This window comes from Amblyomma mixtum, chromosome 3 (genome assembly GCF_055824585.1).
Source record: "Amblyomma mixtum isolate Tamu chromosome 3, ASM5582458v1, whole genome shotgun sequence".
Taxonomy (NCBI): domain Eukaryota; kingdom Metazoa; phylum Arthropoda; class Arachnida; order Ixodida; family Ixodidae; genus Amblyomma; species Amblyomma mixtum.
Genome location: NC_143014.1, coordinates 116103442 through 116123252, shown reverse-complemented (window position 1 = coordinate 116123252; position 19811 = coordinate 116103442). Strand labels below are relative to the sequence as shown.

Sequence of the window (19811 nt, the reverse complement as noted above, 5' to 3'; positions counted from 1 at the left end):
TTGGGTCCCCACTTTCTTTTTGGGAATAGGTGTCACGAGCATTTGGATCTCAGGGCTCACCGAAAGCGCATGTTTTTGACTTCGGAGCTGAATTTACGACCCATGCTTGTTCGCTTTAACCGAGTTACGCCGCCGTGGTTGTGTCTGAGACGCATACCCATTGCCCTAATACATATTTTGATGGTAGCACCACCCCCGTTCGTAATAAGCGAGTGTTTGTTATAACTGTGGTCATTGTAAGTGGGCTCGACTGTATATCTTGATAGTTAATGGTGCATCATGTAACTCACACAATCAGGCTGCATATAAAGATGCCAGTGAAATGATTTTTTTTTTTTCACTAATACTGTTGAGTTCTGATATATCAAACCCGGATACTTCTAATCATTGGCTATATTGAACACAGAGATTATACTTTTGAATATCCGCTGAAAAAGAATCGGAAAGTCTCACTGTATATTGAAATGCAATTTCGTTGGTGGTTTGATATATTTAACTGCATGCAGAGTCCCTTTTCCTAACGGCACTCTTCGATCACTTCCCACGCGTGGAGACTGCTCAGCTCCGCAACCTTGGGAATCTGCTAGTAGCACTAGCCATTTGAAACCATGTGAGGAAGTGAACTCGGGGTGTACGTGAGGGTAGCTTTCGGTTTCTTCTACTCATTTTCCACGTCACATTGGTATCATGTGGTGAAGCTAACCTAACTAACTAAAGCCTGACGGCGGCCCTCGCCTGGCGAGTTTCGCTGCTGAAGGCATTGCGGGAACTTGACTCCATCTTAATTTTAATGACCGATGATTCTATTCGTAGTGCACTGTAACAGGTTTAGACATCTTATGATAGGCAGTGCCTAATTCCAAAGCACTGTCCACAACAACTACGATACAAAGCATATTAGATATAGCAGTGCCTTCCGAGCGGTGCACTGCCGGCATGCCGGTGGTTGAGATGTTGCTGCAAGAAGCATGTCACTAGCGTGGGTGCAGTGTGTTCTTGCTTCTAGATTACGGGTGAACTTATCTTTACCATCTTTTATATATCGAATTAGTGATATATTTAACTGTTCTACAATCACCTTCGAGTTCAATATATCCTGGTTCAACTGTATTACATTCTACAAACTTTTAATTGCAGGCATTGATTCTACATTTTTAAGAGGAATGGTTAGGTCCTTTTAGTGCAGGCAGAAAAAGCTGCTTCGTGAATTCCGGAAATGAAAGACACCACGCTGCGGGATACCAAAGCAAACAGCTGGAAGCCAAAGTTTACTAAGTGTTCATGTGGAGTTTTCTGGGAATAGCTTTCATTACATCACTATAGTTAGTGCTGGGCTGCTGCATGTATATGTCAGCAAGCACAGAACAAGTTTGGTTTATGGGGGTTTAATGTCCCAAAGTGACTCAGGCTAAAAGGGACGCCGTAGGGACGGGCTCCGGAAATTTCGACCACCTGGAGTTCTTTAGCGGTCACTGACATTGCACAGTACAGCACAGAACAAATGACAGCACTAGCGCTAAGCATGTTTGTGATTCTCTAGAAGTCATGGTTTGAGTTTGCTGTGTAAACGATGGGGAAGTGTATGAGCACCTCAGTGAAGACTACTTTTTGCACTTCACAGCTCAGAAATTTTTCAATTATGCTTGTGGTTGCAGTCATCGAGGGAATAAGCTATTGCTCATGTAGAAAGGCTGCAGTTCTGAAAGGTGCACTGAAGGGCGTTCTGGAAAACTTAGTTTTTGCTTTTATTTTGTTTTGTTTTTTGGTTTCCGTGAATAAATCATTTCAGTTGCAGACAACATAGTCGCAAATTAAGTGCATTGAAATGAAAATACACATGAACTTATTGCTTTCACGAGACTCAACCTCATCACCTTGCAATTGGCAGGTGAATACCGTGAAGACAGCCAAGGTAATTTTTATTGCTCTTTTTCGACATTATGTAAGTAATAGTTCCATAAACCAGATACATATTTGTGGCTCAGAGAACATTTCACCGAGAAAAACAAGCCCAAAGCAATGGGACTATGTTTTCTCCTCGTCTGCTGCCACAGGGTGATGCGTCCCACCGCCTGCTCCGACGGAAGCGCACGTCTCGCTTCTTTCCCTTTCTCAAAAGTCCCGTGTCAGCCCCACTCACAAGGGTTGCAATCCCACGACATCCATGGATCTACACATTTTTGTGTGATCTGTGGAACGCCATAGTGTTTTGTTGCAAGTGTTGTTTGGTTCGCGAGCAACCTGCACGTTTTCGAAGGCCACTCCATGTACTACTACATATTACACCGCCGATGGCAGAATGGCAAGCCGCGACGCAACTGGTTTAAAGGCACTCCATGCGTTGGTTGATTCCTTCTACTCCCTGCGGTCAGTTTAAAAAAAAAGGCACAAGCCGGCACGTTTAATCCAATTTAATATGGAAATTGGCTGCACAGGACAATAATTCTAAATTTCTAAGAATGCTTGGAGCATGTAGATTGAGTTCTCGCGGTAAAAAGACGAACTCAGAATTGTTTTTAGTGCTCCTTAAAGACATGGGTTTAGTTAGGTTTCTTGCAGAAATTTGTTTTGTTGTACATTTACAAATCAGCGGCATTTGAAAATAAATGTGGCCGTGATAGCCTTGAATTTTAATGACTACTTCTGTTATTCTGTCTTGACTATGTTCAATGTAAGGCTTCAGACAGCAGGAAATATATGCTTTTCCCAAAAGGGCGCTAATTGCAAAGGCTCTGAATAATTTTTTCACTTGACAAGTAAAATTGGAGCTGCACTTTGTTCTCTAAAAAGCTAGCACTCTGTTCTTGTTCAATCAGATTTTCATGAAGGGAGAAATTTTTCTGCTGGCCTGCAATACGTGTTCTGTATTGCATTTATTTAGTGCTCAGTGTGTAGGATGGAATCAAAATGGTGATGCAAGCATAGGCAAATAATTAGGAAATTTGTACTCAATTTTTTTTTTTGGTTTGTTAAGTGGCTTGAGCAGACGATTCTAGGCCAACCCATCAGCTTTTCCTTGTTTGTAAACCCTCATCCTGACTTGACTTTGCAAAACTGCTTATCCACAAATACCATAACATGCGGTCAGATAGTTTTTGAGGCTGCTAGAATTCTGTGACAGCACATTTTCAGGAATGATAATGTCTCAACTGCCTGTGTAGTGGAAGCAGAAACCAGTTTTCCTGTGTAGTGTGTTTCTGTTGTGGTTCCCTGTTTGTGTTTTTCACAATTTATTTATTTATTTATTTTCATTTATTTATTGTTTCCTCAAGGGTCCACAGGGGACATTACATGAGGGGTGGGCAAACAAGAGTTAATATGAACACAGATGGTCTTCAATGGCGGTTTTGAATGGAACAGGATTGATGATGGTCACCACTTCGGATGGAAGGTCATTCCAGTCATTGGCTGTTCGAAGAAAAAATGACTTTTTATATGTTTCGGTGCGGGCCCGTTCAGGGTAGACGACGTTAGGGTTACTGTTACGAGAAAAGTGATGAGCGCGTCTTATCGGGGCAGTTTCATGATCGGAAGTGTGATAAAATTTATGATACAGCGAAAGACGGCACTTTTACGCCGAGAGGCCAGTGTTGGGAGATTAAGCTGAGATTTTAGTGCTGTAACGCTAGTATAATGAGAGTAGTCTGAGCAAATGAATCTGGCGGCACGGTTTTGGACTGCTTCGAGCGTGGTGATTAGGTTAGTATAGTGGGGATCATATGCAGCACATGCCTAATCAAGTTTAGAACGTATGAAAGTTATGTAAGCAAGAAGCTTAATGGGAGGGGGAGCTAAGGATAGGTTACGGCGCAAATACCCTAGAACTTGATTAGTTGAATTGGTGACGTGGTGAATATGATGTGACCAGGTTAAATCTCTACTTAAATTTGTATGAGTCAACGGACGAAATAGGATTGTTGAGAATTGTATAAGTATTTTCACGGTGGTTGCGCCCCCTAAGATACCTGTTCCCGGGAATAGTTTCTAGTTATAATTGGAATACACAAATTGCGTGTTCCAGTTTTAAGGTAAATGAAACTTTTGAATATCTTCTATGTTTAATGAAGTTATTGGATTATTTGGTTAATTGCTTAGTAAAAATATGCCCACTTCCTTAGTTTTATTCTTGCTCAATGGTGCATTGTCTCTTTTTTTAATTTGGTCTGTTTCATATGTGTTGTGTAACAGCATATAAAGGGCATCCCACATAACATAAGGGTTTAATACGAACTGCTGCACGTAATAGGTGTGAAACTGCGCTTTATTGCTCGCATTCCTCAAAGCAAACAGGAATATTCTTCAGTTTATTCTAACTTCATTAAGTAGATAGTTATCAGTTGTTTAACTTTTTGACCTGTACATACTTATTGTGAGTTCGTAAGATGTGAAGTGTTAAATGAAAGCACAAGTGCTGTCATTTCTATGAACATAACTTTATTGCAGAAGTTTCTTTCATGCTTTGAAAAAGTGCATGAAGTGTTACGCATTGCTAAACAGGAAAGAAGAGTGCGCTCGTAGATACAAAAATGGTGGCTGGCTAAAAACAAAATTTTTCGAAATGCCAATCTGTAAGCATAACCTTCAGAGTTATACTTGTTTAGAGCAATAGAGCAAATAAAAATGAACATAACTGAATCTTCGGCCCTGACCACATTAAATTTGTTTTATAGTAATAGTGTAGCAAGTCAAGACAAGTTCTTAGCACATCCAGAATCCGGACAAACCACATAGAGGACTACAGTGCATTTTTCTTATGTGTTGTTTTGTTGGTCGTTATCTTAAAATGACTGCCGAAATAAAAAAATATATGTAACAGGTAAAATCAACCTGTATGTGCATTTTGTTATATATTACATTTTATGCCCAAAATATCACTGCCATCGAGGCTACATACTCTGAGCTCAAAGTGTGTTTTGTGAACTCACTGTGACCTGAGTGCACACTTCTGTGGGCGCACTTATGTTACACCATTTAGCTGTGCTAGAGTGCATTTTATTTTGCGTGCTTGACACGAGTATAATTCAAACTTTTCATTTAGCTCTAGTGGTTCACAAGTTGATTGACCTAATGAATTATTCAAGCATGAAGCAGGAATTATTGCTGCTTGCTATATGCAGCTGCAGTTAATACTGCTTTATGTTTATTTCAGCAATGGGTACAGTATTTTCTTTGAATCCTTGGCCCACATTGCGTGGGGAATCCTGTGCTGTTAACATGCAAATGTGTTGCTGAAGTGATGTACTTATTCACTCTGACGTAATCGCATCCACTTTTTGTGTAATCCTTTGTGCTGATAGGTTTTTGTGTATTGTCACCTTATCGCCCCACTTTTCTTGTCTTCCCTGGTGTTTGCTAGATCAGTGGCTTCAAAACTCACTGAGGACACTCTGCTAGTGGTGATGAGTGACCATGGCATGACCATTGATGGTGACCATGGTGGAGAAACAGAAGATGAAGTGGAAGCAGTCCTTTTCCTGCATGCCAAGAAACCCTTTCTGTCCCCTGACAGCAAGGTGAGCTTTTCAGTGAGGCCAGTTATAGCTGATTGGAAGCTTGATGACCATTTGACATCCTTTTCTGTGCATTAGGTGCATTGTGCTCTTTTAGGTTGTTATTTATAACAGCTATGTGTTCGTATTTTAACGTCTGTTGCAGCAAATGTTTCTAGCATCTGTTGCATTCTTATGCAGTAGCTGAACGTAACTTGCAGCAATTCTGTGCCTGCCTCATTCAAGTACATTGAGTCCACATTACTGTAGTGTGTCTGCACAAGTTAGGTGCAAGTATTGCATGTTGGATCAGTTAAAAAAAACAGTGAGGGCATTGCTGTAAGAACTAGTTGAGCTGCTGGTGGTTAATCAATTGGGCTTGTGGTAGGACGGGGGGCTTAGAGACATTAAAAGTTCAGAACATAACAAGGTGGCCATCACACTTTTATCCCATCATGGTTGTAGGTGTTGTGTGTCTTTTGGTGTTACTGTAATTACACAGAGTAATTGTTATTTTATTTTCTGCAGCCTGACATGACCAACCCACCGTCTGTAGCACAGGTAGACCTGGTGCCCACTTTAGCGATGCTCCTAGATGTCCCAATTCCTTACTCGAACCTTGGCTCTCTGGTGCTGCAAGCTTTCCCAGATGTCACAGCAAAGCATGCTGATCCAATACGACTGCTTCCACTTTGGCTAAACGTGCAACAGGTGCGTCAGCGGGTTCTTTGTGGATGTCAGGTGTATGGCCTGGACTTAACATAGTCATCACTGGGCCGTAGTTGCATCTGTGGTGAGATGATGGTAGACATGCATGAGCAGCACCTACGTGTGGGTATTCGACATGCCCTACCTGGTCTTACTTAATTGAAAAATCCACACTGCACTGCCATATGATTATAGATACATAATGAAATGTGTCATTGCATGCAGCTGCTGCTGGACGTAAAATTCCTCTTTTTAGATATTTTACCATTGTATCTTTGGTAGTGTGGCTGTCGTGTTTATAGATTGGCATTAGATATTATGTCCCAGGTCAGACCTTGATTGTTGAATTAAACCAGGAAAAAAAATACAAACTCTTCTGATATTCCACAGTTTTTATACCTGCTGTTTTAAACAAGCTCATGCATTTAAAAATAATCTGGAGCTTTTCACTGCAGTTTCTTACAGTGTCCAGGCGTTGCTGTGGCATTGAAGGTTGTATTTATACAACATGGCAGCTAATAAACGACAGTAGGAAAGAGTGCAGTATATGAGTTGTCTCAGTGCTACTGGTATTTAGTGTGATCATGATGACATTGATGCAGAAAGTACTGAATTGTCCAGGTGGCACGCTACTTAGGCAAAGTTCCCAACACTCCCCTGCAACCAGAACTGAGGCTTCAGGAGCTGCAACAGCTGTGGGACCGATGTCTGGGTGGGAAGCACAGCCCTGAAGCAGCCAGGATATTTGTCAATGCCTCTGTGGTGTTCCTGCAGGATGCTCGACGTGCAGCTCAAGAGGTAAGAGCTCTTGTCTTGCACGCAAACCTAGTATTTTCCTTCTCTTCTTGCTTTATTGCCACTTCCCGTCTACCTTTGTGTCCTTGTTAACATTGGATCTAGGTTCTGTATTAAATTTTGGCTTTTGTTGAGGACAGTATTTAGTTCCACATATAATGAGGCAGCTAAAAATCATGAGCACAGTTTCATCAACTACAGTAGACTCCCGTTAAGATGAACTTGATTGAAGGGGCTCTGAAAGGGGCTGTCAATAAAGGTGCAGTATGCCTGGGATGTTAAAGGATGTCGCTTCACAAATATCTGCCAGTAAGAATTTTTTTTAATGCAATTGTTAGAAGCTGAGTTATCCATAGTCAAAATTTGAATTTCAGTCTCTACATGCCTTTCCCTCTCCTCTTGTCACGTTTCAACTTGTCGTGTCAACTTTCACACGCGATTGTGGGCTCCCTGCTGCGTGTAGAAGTGCGTTATTTGGCACAGGTGTTCAGGACAGCACGATGTAGGGATTGAGGTATAGCTTGTGTACCTTCTCAGAAGGTGTTTTAGAGCCCCTTTAAGACAAACTCTCAGATAAGATAAAGAAAGTGAGGCCATTTGGTTTGTTTCCCATTGGACTCTATGTGAAAAAAATCCGCTTTAGATTACTTTAGATTGCGGTTTAAGGTGGAATTTTCACAGCGATCGCGAACGGTACTCATGGGGCATCTACGCGACACTGTCAGGGAAATAAAAAAAAATATTTCAGATACTTCTATGCAAGAAAGTGCGCCCCAGAAAGATGACTTCTGCGCACCTTTGTGCAAAACTGTGCAGAATCCGTTTTGCAGGAGCGTGTTTTCTTGCCGGTGTGTAAAAGGCAGGGCACCATGGCGCCTGCGCTGGTACAGTGACCTGACGTGGACACATCTTGGCATTGCATGAGCATTTCTTGGCACACGTTGCCTCCCAGAGACTAAAAGGCTGGTATGCGCCAAGTGCACCTGCCCGTTCACTGGGGCTTAAAACTCCAGGGTGGATTTTCAGCTGGCACGGTGTCGCAATGCTTATTATCGCAGTGCAGAAATGTACAGATATTGTCTTGGTACGCAACGTCTACGGTGTACAGAAAGATGCATGATGTGCCTGTTCGGGGAGTTGGTAACAGTTATGCTGCGGAAGGATTGAGGTAAGAGAGAGAGGCATGTCTACACTGGTGGGCACCTTCAAAGCGCTCAGAGCAGGGTAGAAAACAAAAATCAGAAAAAAAAACGCACACAAGTAGCAGCCGCTGTGAAATACAGTGGAAAAAAAGGAGACAGTAAAGACGCTCTCAGTCCTCAGCTCACTTCAGCATAGTGCAATAAATGCTCTATTTGAAATTGTCCTCACTTTGAAGGGCTATTTTATTGGTTATTTTCTGGTAAAATATATATGGACACCCTAGCATGATCACATATCTTTTTTAGGGGCACTTCTCTTAAGACGAGCAAATTTTCTGGCCTCTTCAAGTTCATCTTAAAGGGAGTCTGTTGTATTTCATAGCAATGTACTTTTAAATGAGCTTGATATTCTCATGTAACATTCATGGGTTCAGCTCACCTTGTCAGGAATTCCCAAAAGGTGTAGGTGGTGCATCAGAAGGCATGCTTGTCATTTTTTGTTGGAAGAGAAACTCCTCCAGTGGCAAAAAGTAGACTCACTGTGGTATCTTTTCTGTGTTCTTAGGTCTGGGCCACATTTGACATTCCTCGTATGTACACTGGCCTAGCAATAACCGTGCTTGGATCATTGCTGCTGCTGTGCTTCTGCTATGGTCAGAGTGGAGGAAAATCCATATATGACTTACTGAGGAGTCCTGTGTATGTTTGTGCTGCTTGTTGGCTGCTGATGCCCTTCTCCAACAGCTTTGCTGTAGCTGAGCACAAGGTTAGTGATTTCATCAACTGATTGCGCCATTCAGAGGTTGTCATTCTGCAATGTATGTGACAGAGTTATTAGCTTATACATATATAGAGTGATCAAAATTAAGCCTTACAGATTTCTTAAAATTAGGCACTGAGAGGTAATTACCGCCTTCAGGCACCTAATTAAGTAAAATCGATTCATTAACTTTTTAGTGAGTTAGTGAATGCAATAGGTGGGTATGTTTAATTTGGAAACTATATTCCTACACAATTCCATTTCATAGAATTCTGCTAGCATGCGTGTGTTCAGACATACGTGTCCAGATTTTCAGATTGATCCGTATAATTGCGCATGCAAGGCGGCCATGATTGGTGTGAATCTCCTCCTGTCCTTTCGTTAGTGACTGCGACATTGCAACTAGCGTGGAAAGCACAAGGACAGCGACAAAAGGAACCGACGGGACAGCACGCTAGACCAAAAACTGACCTAGGCATAACAACAAAACCGCCCTCTTTATCAGAAACAAGCAAAGTCAATGAATTACTCTTTAAGAACTCTACCGTATTTTTGACCGCTAATTTTTTTGCAGATTTTAAGGGACCTGAAGGAAGACAGTCGACGCCATCTGACACACACCTACACTTTTCTTCACTGCTAGCACGGTTCGCTATGTTCCTTACAATACCTAGAAGAGAAGCAGGGTTCTCTTCGGGCTCAACGCAAAATTTTGGACCAAGTTTTAACACTTCTTCGACCTTATTAGGAAGCTTCTCCAGACCAATACAAGTTACCGGTGCAGCCCTAGCAGGCAATTTTTTGCTACAGTTCTTTCAAGTAGTTAAGCTCGGCAAGTACTGCTTCCACAAAAATTCGCAAACATTTGAAGCCTCACGAGTTCTCGTCCTAAGCACAGCCTCACAGTCCCGATGTACACTCACTTGCGACGAGGTGACAACACGTAGGCACACATGCAAGTGCCTCACTTGTCGCCATAGTTCTGACCGCATAATTTTGACGATGCGTCTTGCATGTTGAACGGAAGGGGTGCATGGAGCAAACAGGGCTTGAACCTCCAAGGGAACCAGACGGTTGTTCAGCGCAAAGGTAAGAATCCTGGCACGGCACGTTGCGATGGCGATCAGGTTCACATAGGTCGTTGACGGGTCACGAAGAAGGAAGTTCGGAAGGACAGGGCCCAATGTACTAGAAAGGAGTATGATCATGGAAGACAGTTGGGCTAGTTGGTGTGAATTGAAGTGTTAAAACTTGGTCCAAAATTTTGCGTTGAGCCCGAAGAGAACCCTGCTTCTCTTCTAGGTATTGTAAGGAACATAGCGAACCGTGCTAGCAGTGAAGAAAAGTGTAGGTGTGTGTCAGATGGCGTCGACTGTCTTCCTTCAGGTCCCTTAAAATCTGCAAAAAAATTAGCGGTCAAAAATACGGTAGAGTTCTTAAAGAGTAATCCACTGACTTTGCTTGTTTCTGATAAAGAGGGCGGTTTTGTTGTTATGCCTAGGTCAGTTTTTGGTCTAGCGTGCTGTCCCGTCAGTTCCTTTTGTCGTTGTCCTTGTGCTTTCCACACTAGTTGCAATGTCGCAGTCACTAACGAATTCACACCAACTAGCCCAACTGTCTTCCATGATCTCCTCCTGTCCTGACGTCATGTTTCATCTGCCAATGGTGTAGGGCGGCTGGTGAAGTTGATGACTGTTTCCTTTTCACTTTTGGCTATCGAAATGGAAAAAAAGCATAACGCAGCAGCTGTGTCACGCTAGGGGGGAGTTTTCGGGTCTACTGTCACCGCCTTGCATGTATGATTATGTGAAATCAGTGGAAACTTTGGGGGTGGATATCTCAGAACACGCAGGCTCTAGAAAAATTCTACCTAGAGGATTAGTGTAGAAATGTGACCGCCTCTATGTTTCCAGTATAAACATTCATGCTAGCTGCAGTGGCTAAAAAGTTGGTTAATATAATTATTTTAGTTAATTAGGTGCTTAACAGTCAAAATTATCATCTTACTTTGTGTCCCCCTGGCCGCATAACGTAAGTGCACAGGTGGATTTCACGTACCTCTTGGTGCCTAAATTTAAAAAATGTCTAAACCTTAATTTTGCTCACCCTGCATATTTTGCAAGGCATCTCATGCATGATGAATCAGCGTTTTTTTTATATAAATAAACAATGAACTCTATGAGGCTAAAACTTGGGTAGCATTGTTGCTACTTAACTAATGCCATGCAGATATTTTTTTTTATTTCTTGATTAAATAATTTTATTAGATAAAAGTTACTTAATGCTGACTGAAAATGTGTGAAGAGTCTCCATTAAAATGTTGTAGAGTGTGAAAAGGAACAGTTAAATTAAAAATTTAAGGAAATACTGCTAAGTAAACTAAGCAGCCATCTACAATACTGCCCGAGTAGTAATCTTGCTAAAGGCACCACATTTGAAGAACTTTACTTCAGTTTATGCATAACAGTCTGTGTATGGTTGACAAGAACATTGCAGAAGTATAGAGCTGCAGTATTGTACATCCTGTTGTGTGTAGAGTGAAAGTGATATAGAAACAGTGCATCTTTTTGTATAAAATGAAAGCCAGTGGAACTGTTCACCAGTGTAGCATTTGTGTGGGGTTTCTATGCGTTGTTAATATTTTTTAATATTTCTGTACTGTTCTTGCACCTTAAACCTTAAGCCTTCATGCTTGCTGCTATAAAGTTGTATACTAGAGCACTCTGAAGAAGCTGTGTAGTTCAGCTTATTAGGCATAGCATTTGCTCACCTAAATTAACTAGCGCTCCTGTTGTTGAATTTATGTTGCAGTAGTTTTCATGTGAAAATTTAAAATTTGAGCCTTACTTCTTCACTTGCCTTGCACAGTTTATTTTTGTCCATGGAGGAGTCTGTATTCAAAAATTATTTGAATTTTTGATTGCTAACAGGATATTGTGTACACTTGTTGCAGGTGGTTTTGTTCCTGTTCCAAACATTGTTAGTGGTATCAGTCCTCAGTAAGGGCTCTGTCACTTTGAACACAAGTCGAAACCGTGCCTTGGCTTTTTGCTTGGTGGGAACACTCGCGGCTACAAGGTATGCACAGATACATTCAGTAATTTGGAATGGTTTATAAAGCAGCTTAGTTGCAGAAAGTGATGTTTTCTTGAAAGGGCCCCCAGATATGCATGGAGATTTTGAGGAATGACATGCAGTATGTAAAGCATAAGTGTTTATTTATTTATTTATTTATTATACCCTCAGGGTACAAATGTACATTATAGAGGGGAGGGGCAGATGCAGAGGCTTACACATTGTAAACAAAAAAGTTATTAGTAAAAAATATACACAATCTCTGTAAAACGAGTACAAAAACGAAAGTAAGCATACAAAAAGAATGAAAAAGAACAAAGGTACAAAGAGTAAATTACTAAATCAGTAACGGTGTTAATAAATACATAAAAATATGAGAAGGAAAACAAATAATAAAGAAGGAATGCAGTTCCTAATAAACAAACAGTCGTAATGGGAATATGAACACCATCTATGAACGCCATGATAATGATATGAGCACTAGCTATGAAAAGAAACTGTGTAATGCCGATTTAGAGTTCTTAATTTCAGATATGCTTGTTAGTGATGCTGGTAGGTTATTCCAGTCATTGCTTGTCCGAGGAATAAACGAGTATGAAAATGCAAGCGTATTTGAGTGTGGAATGTGTACCTTTTTGCTGTGGTCACGGCGAGTTGAATTGTATGACGGTGGTTGAACCCAAAGATAGCGCAAGGTTGTATAGAGGTTGGTGGCTAACTTGACAAAACAATATATTGCCATATGTTTCATGAGGCAAAGGATAGCGCACGCTGTTCAGCGTCATTGTAGAGCCCCTCGCACGCAGACAGTTGTGTATCGAGTGAGAGCCGAAGTGAGCACCCAGTGTACTACTACCATTGGTCACAAGAAACTCTTGTGGAAGCTGGTGGCACTCACACAAACACACCACAGGAAGCCATCCCTGTCGGGAGCAAAGAGTCACTGCACAGGAAAACCCCAAAGGAAAGAAAAGCACTCCACCATGATGTAGATCTCCAAAGAGGGTTCACCCCTCCCCTTACCCCCTGAAGGCCTGCAGAAACTACACTAGTGGCAGGGTAAGGGTGAGCACTTGGTTGAGGGTGTGGCAATTCTTTTGGAGCAAAATTTATTGGTCAGACAGTAGTACTGATACCTGCACGTCATCTTTTCAGAATTGTGCAGGAGAAGATGTCTCGGATAGAGCCTTAGAATTGCCAGTTAATAAAATTCTCGAGGTAATCTAGTTTAGGGGCATGTTAGGGGTACTGACGTAGGCTAAAAAAAAACATTTGTTTTTTTTACTTTGAGTGCAATAGACAGATAGCTTAACCTTGTTGCATTGTATGGTTGCCCTTAGTAATTCATTATTAGCTCATTTGAAACATCAGAGTTACAGAATTCTTATGCACCTGTAGAAGGCAAGCGTAGCGGGGGACTGCAGAAAGTTAGGTGGACAGATGAGATTAAGAAGTTTGCGGGGGTACAGTAGCTGCAGCTGGCAAAGGATAGGGTTAATTGAAGAGACATGGGAGAGGCCTTTGCCCTGCAGTGGGCATAGTCAGGCTGATGATGATGATGATAAGTGTTCCTGGAAGCAACCAACTATTTTTAGTATCCTGAAAAAGCCTTACCAATGTTACCACTGTTTCACATTACTATTGTCCTATGAAGTTCACTGGTCACTGACCATGGTCTAGAAAAGAATTGCTTTTCGGGAGCGCTACGGCTCCTTTGTTCACGATGAGGCAACCAGCGGGCGTATCCGGGTTTTTGTAGCACTTAGAAGCATTTTTAGTGACTTTAGTGGTCAGTGATTGGTGACTTGTGAACTTCATCAACCATAACTTCTGATTGAACGGTATGCCGTCAAACCATTGGCTACTATTGCCCCACTGGACGCATTGAGATATTACTGCTACGTATGAACAAAGCTTGTATTATTTGGACAATCTTTTGTGCACAGGTTTTCAGCATTGTTTTGGCGCTGCCGAGAAGAGCATCTAGGGCTGCCATGTGAGGAGAGCGTGCTGCAGAAGAGCCCTTCTGAGCCTCAGGCCTGGGGCCTGGAGCGAGTGCTGGGGGCAAGCGGCTGTGCCCTACTGCTGGCATGGGGAGCATGGCCACCCAGGGCTTCTTCGGGCTTGGGTGCTGCTTTGGCACGAGTGGGCCTAATGGCTGCCACGGGGGCCCTCTTGGCACACTGGTTCATCCAGCTCAAGCCACCTGCCACCATCCAGGGTGTTCTGGGCTCCCACCAGGTATGCTGCAGAGAGCAGCTTGCTCTCTGCTGGGCCTAGTCATCCTAGGCACTTGACATCTTTCCACTTTTTTCTTGCTTGTTTTGCTTTTTCTGTGCAACTTTGTTCTGTATGATTGGCATCAACAGAGCTGGTTGATGTTGGGAACAGTGTGCGGTTACATAATAAGAACAGCTAGCATAATAAGCTAGCTGTTATATGCACACTGCATTAGGCCATCATTAGGTGCACTGCATTGTGTGCAGGTTTTGTACAGGCCCTTGAAATCATTGAATACCCTTGATTTTTAGAAAGATTAAGGGCCCTTGAAACTCCTCAACTTTGGATGCAGTCTTTAAATTCCTTGGAATAATTCTGGTTGTTCTGACCTGGCTCTTTGAAGCAAAGCTACACTGTGACTAGCAGCTTGGAAACAAGCCTGTGCAGGAGTTAATTTCGTGAATATATGTTGTCTGCTAGGTGAATCTCTGCAGCGTGGAGGGAGGTCACCTGAAAAGCTCCAAACACACCACGAGATCATATGCATCTGGAAGCAGGTGCACTATGAGAAGTCTCAATGTGCGCTGGAAAACAATCATTTTGCATGGGGATGTTCCCAGTTCTTCTCAGCATAACAGAAGGATGTTTGAACAACATTAATGAGCAAATTCATGTGAACCACATAGCATAACTATATTATATTTTTCAGTGAGCCATGTGCAATGCAGTACGACGGAGTAGCAGCCTTCTCAGTATGCAGCATAGCAATGTCTGTCAAGTTGAAATTATTCCGTGCCTCTTGTGCAGTATGGCTGTATTTGAATAGCCTAAAGAAGAAGTAGCAAGTGAGCAGGAATATTGAAAAAGGAAGGTGTTGCAGCTGGAGCTTGAGAACTTGCAGAAAACGAAGACAAAGCTGCAGAAAATACGCAGGTCTTTGCAGGAGCCTGTAGATGGTTCCCCAGAGAATATTGGAGTTTAAAATGATATAACCCTCTTTTTTGAATGGCAAGGGAGAAAAAAAGGCAGGGACGGTGCTTATAAAGAGGGAAATTAGAGGCAAACCTCTAATGATTCCTAGTCTAAAAGATTTGTAGTCTGTGTGGTCAAACAGACATTTTTTGCCATTCTTGATTATTGCCTCATTGTGTCCTTCAAATCCTGTAATTCTTGAATTAATTCCTGAATTTTTTCTTAATTATTCTATATGAAGCCTGACTTGTGGCTCAACTTGAAAAGACCATCGTGCTGTGTAGAAGAATGGGTTAAAATATTATGATCAAGGTTGCGAGTTTTGTGTGCAGTTTGAGGTGGCAGTGTAATCCAATTTTCAAATAGCAGCCTTCTAAATGGCTCCAGGGGCTCTTTGAATTGTTTCTGCTTAGGGTGGAGGGGAGGGGATTCTTTTCAAGAGAGCTGCACCTGGCGCTGATAGTTTCTGCAATAGGTGTGACTTAGTCTTTTCTGGATGTTGGTGTGAAAAGTAATGTATGTGGATGTTCTCTGCTCAGGAGTTACTTCCCAACACAGCAATGGTGGTGAGCATAGCCTTGGCGGTTCTTGGCTGGGCTCTTCCCCATGCTTCCCCAAGTTACCTGGGCCTTCTGCCTGCGTCTGCTTTGCTGTTTCTTTTGACCGTGGCTGGTGAGAGCTATGCTGTACCACTGTGTCTGGAAGCTGCTGCTCTGTGGGGCCTTACTCAGCTGTGGTCTTCAGTGCCTCCAAGCGGTAAATATGCTTTACGAATATACTCTGAAGCATGCTGTTTCTTTGAGCACGCAGACACATGGCTGTGTCTGCATGCAATGCAGGGACATAGCTAGGAAAGGTCGAGGACATAATACCACCCATATTTCAGCCGCCATGCCTCTCTCGTCTGCTGTCTCTGTGCCAGCAAGGTGTCGCTCTTTCCTCTCACGGAAAATATCTGTCCTCATCTCTGGTGAAGAACTTGTGTCTGGCCTAGTTGGTGGGACATACTGGATAACAACAGCCAACGAACGGACGCCATGAAGGAAGGAATGCACACACATGAGCCTCGTGTGTGTGTGTTCCTTCCTTCATGGCGTCCATTCATTGGCTGTTGTTTTCCAGTATCATCTCTGGTGCGGGGAGTACCAATATATGGCAGTGGCAGCACAGCTGCACTATTGGAAGCAGTGGTTAGACTGTAAACTATGGGCATTGGGCAGGCAGGCTTTAAATGTGCCACATTTTCATGTTCGCAGCTTTGACAAAAAAAATATTAGCACATCCTCGATTCGACCAACCAGCAGAATTATAAGAAATATATTCCTCATCCATTTCGTGTCGCCATCTTTTTCTCATTTTCCTTCTGGTCCTGCCTCTTGCGGCCTCTCAATGCAGCATCTCAGCATCTCATGCAGCATCTCAGTGGTCTTCACCCTTGCTCCCTAGCAGCTTCTGTCGAACATGTTTTGGCTTACCCTTTTTCTGAAATTACACATTCCTAAAATGCCCTTCAACTGGATGTGAGTCTAGAGGAAACACTATCGGTGCCAGCTATGCCACTGGGGGCCATCAAATGACCAATGAAAACTGCAGGTGCCACATGGAGAAGCAGTTGTTAGTTATAACAGAATGTGCATGCTAACCCTTTGAAAGTTGAATTTTTTTCTCTGTATGGTCAAATTGCTTTATTTTGGATCTTGAATAAACAAAGTCGGGGGAAAAAAGGTGAAAAAAAAAAAAAAATTAGGGACAGTACTGTGGTGTCAGCATTACTGAGAACTGCAAAAATGCTGAATAGTATCTAAGAGTAGGGCAGCCCTTAAAACATGGCTCTACACACAGAGTCTTGTCGCAGTCTGAACACATGACACACTTGTCTGCTCTCCGCTTGGGGCGCCAAGTTGTGTCGGTGCACACATGGAACCTTCGCTGCACGCAGCTGCCTTGGGCAGAGGTCCTAAAATTCAGTAAACCGGGAGAGTGATAATACTCCGTGAGCATCGGTAATAAACAAGGGACAGCACCAATAAAGATAAAAATCAATTTTCGCGTGCCTTCATGCGATCACACGGAGAAACTGAACCGACGAAAACGTGTCACCGCAAATTGCGTGACACACTGAAGATCGAAATCAGTTCTTTTTATCTCCTCAAGAAGGAAGCATAAGCAATTTTCTAACACTTCTTGTAAGGCCTAGGAGGTGGCAGCACGTCCCAGTGACAATATATTGTCAGTGTGGCAAGAATTTTCAAATGCTAGGTCGGAACTGTTTCTGTGTGGCAAAAACCCTCAAATGGTTATGCTCACCAGAAAGCAAATGTAAAGCAGCCCTAGAACACTTTTGATGTTCATATTCATATGTGTAAGATGAGTAAGGCGCAACTTAAGTTTGAGCACTATGCTTGATGCCTGCAGTTTCTCAATAATGTTTAATGGTTGCAACTCTTGATGCTGGTCAGGGCAGCAGCACCACTGTACGGTCATGGACAAAAGTTTGCGGGATGCAGATTCGCGGAAAAAAATAATATTTCTGAAATTGCCTTGCTACCAATCAGATGGTATTCTAATAGCTGATGCAGCATGCATGTCTCCTCATGCTTCCATGTATTTCATTCATCTGCTCTGCTCGATCATGTCGCAATAAATTTTTTCCTGCAAATCTGCATCCTGCAAAACTTAGTCTGCCTGTGCATGTCTAGACTCGCTTCTTCCCTGCTGATGTCAGATAGGTTATTGACATCAGTGGGTAGAACACTGTCAGAAAAGTACATAACTCTATACATATTAGTTTTATTATTTTTTCTGATAAGCAGCTCTCTCATAGAAACAAAATATATAATAAGGGAGTAATTACTTCCTGACACCCGCCCAAGCAGAGCCACACGACTACAAAGGAAAGCTATACAGCTTCCATAGAAACTTCGTAGTTCAATAAAAATTCATCCTGGTTCGAGGTTCGAACCCGAGACCACCGCTTCACCACAGCAGTCGCTCTACCAACTGAGCTAACAGGACAGCTAGCATATGGTAGAGTGAGAGTGAATTGATCAATAACTCCAAGTAGAAACGAAGTGGGGATAATTGTGACTTGCGCAACGCATCACCCAGTATGCGAGTAAATACAGCATAGTGTGCTTTTTGCATAGTATTCTATTTTAACATTAATATTCGTATGTAATGTGAGGTGTGACCTTCCACTTCTATTTTCAGTGAAAAAACTCATTACATTCGAGTAATTATGGTAATATAACAGAGTGCCTACTCTTGCGCTATTATTTTAACCTTGAGCTAAACACAGAGTTTTTTTAGTATCAATTGCACGTTTTTGAAAGTTGCATAAAGGTTTGCAAGCAACCTCTCAATCCATGCAAGTCACTCTCTGAGTATGTCTAGCTCTTTCTTTTCAGATGTGTGGGGCCCAGCAATGAGCTGGTTGCTTCTGGGACAGCTGGGCTTTTTTGGAACAGGCCATCAGACGAGCTTCTCGACAATCCACTGGAAAGCAGCATTTGTGGGGGCACCTATTGATCAGCCACCCTTGACTCTGGGTGCCTTCAAGGTGCTGCTGAACACTTTTGCGGGTCCTCTTGTGGCAGCTGCCAGCCTGCCTGTGATGCAAAGGCTACTCTCAACTCAAGTGTCATGCTGTGCTCGCAAGGAAATCCTGCCACTTGCTGCCTACGTCACACTTCTTGTGCTGCAGGTGAGGCACCTTGATAGCACTGGCATCCAGGCATCTGCTCAGTTGGCTTTGTGTGTGTAGATTGCCACAGAGCTTTGATGCTGTTTCAGGGGCCTCTCAGCGTGAATGCACATGTCGTGGCAGGATGCTGCCAATACTGTTTCAGAGGGAACACAGATTTGTAGGCGTATAACATAGGCTTTTTAGGCAAGATACAGTCGTACTTTCCTGTAATGTTATTTAGATACTTGGGCTATGTCAGTATGCCGAGGAATGTTCCTGCAGTGTGCCACAAAATTCTTCAGCTGCAAAACTGGAGGTAGCTTGGCAACATAGTGAAATATATTATAGATATAATCTAGGAATCAGACCCTAATCAATGGTTTCAGGATGCTAGCCAGTTCTCAGAATATACCTATACAGCCGGCCAAAGCCACTGCACAGAAACTTCAGTGTGAAACTATTTAGATGTGCTGTATGTACAGTCATCATTGTCTACTGCATGTCTTACTTGTGTGGGTATGTGCAGCATGCCATTAAGGGATCCTGCAATGAAAATTAACCATGTATTTTTATTCTTTGTTTTCATAGTCCAAGGTATGGTGATGCCTCAACACCTAATAAAGGTGTGCAAGTAGTAGTGTCACTAATGTGTAATATTTTAATTGGCTTCAGATGTTACCTCGCTCTGATGCAGGCAGCTTACAGTGGTGATTTTGGACAGCATGGCACATGCAATTGGGTGCTGCCTCAGTGGTTGGCTGGGTGCGCATTCCGTGTTTCATGACACAATTTTCTTTTAGTTTTCATTTCTCTACATCTTTAAATGCAATTCAGTGATTTATACTGTAGTGAACTAGAATATGGCCTGGTGGTGCGAACAACAATAATGATGCACACGGGTTAGCAGTGGCACCACTGCAACACTTGTGTCCACAAAGGAAACCAACTTGGCAACGAATGATTGT

General features: G+C 42.5%; 1 protein-coding gene across 4 annotated transcripts in view; it reads left to right on the top strand.

Annotated features, from left to right (window-relative positions):
- PIG-O (phosphatidylinositol glycan anchor biosynthesis class O) overlaps positions 1-19811 on the top strand; it is a 63191-nt gene that overhangs the window by 5774 nt on the left and 37606 nt on the right. For all 4 annotated transcript variants that reach the window (XM_089580851.1, XM_089580852.1, XM_089580849.1 and 1 more), the window contains exons 3-10: positions 5357-5513; positions 6018-6200; positions 6819-6995; positions 8700-8900; positions 11848-11972; positions 13916-14210; positions 15701-15917; positions 18569-18864. In XM_089580851.1, the coding sequence (XP_089436977.1) occupies positions 5357-5513; positions 6018-6200; positions 6819-6995; positions 8700-8900; positions 11848-11972; positions 13916-14210; positions 15701-15917; positions 18569-18864 (1651 nt within the window). The remainder of the gene's footprint in view (positions 1-5356; positions 5514-6017; positions 6201-6818; positions 6996-8699; positions 8901-11847; positions 11973-13915; positions 14211-15700; positions 15918-18568; positions 18865-19811) is intronic.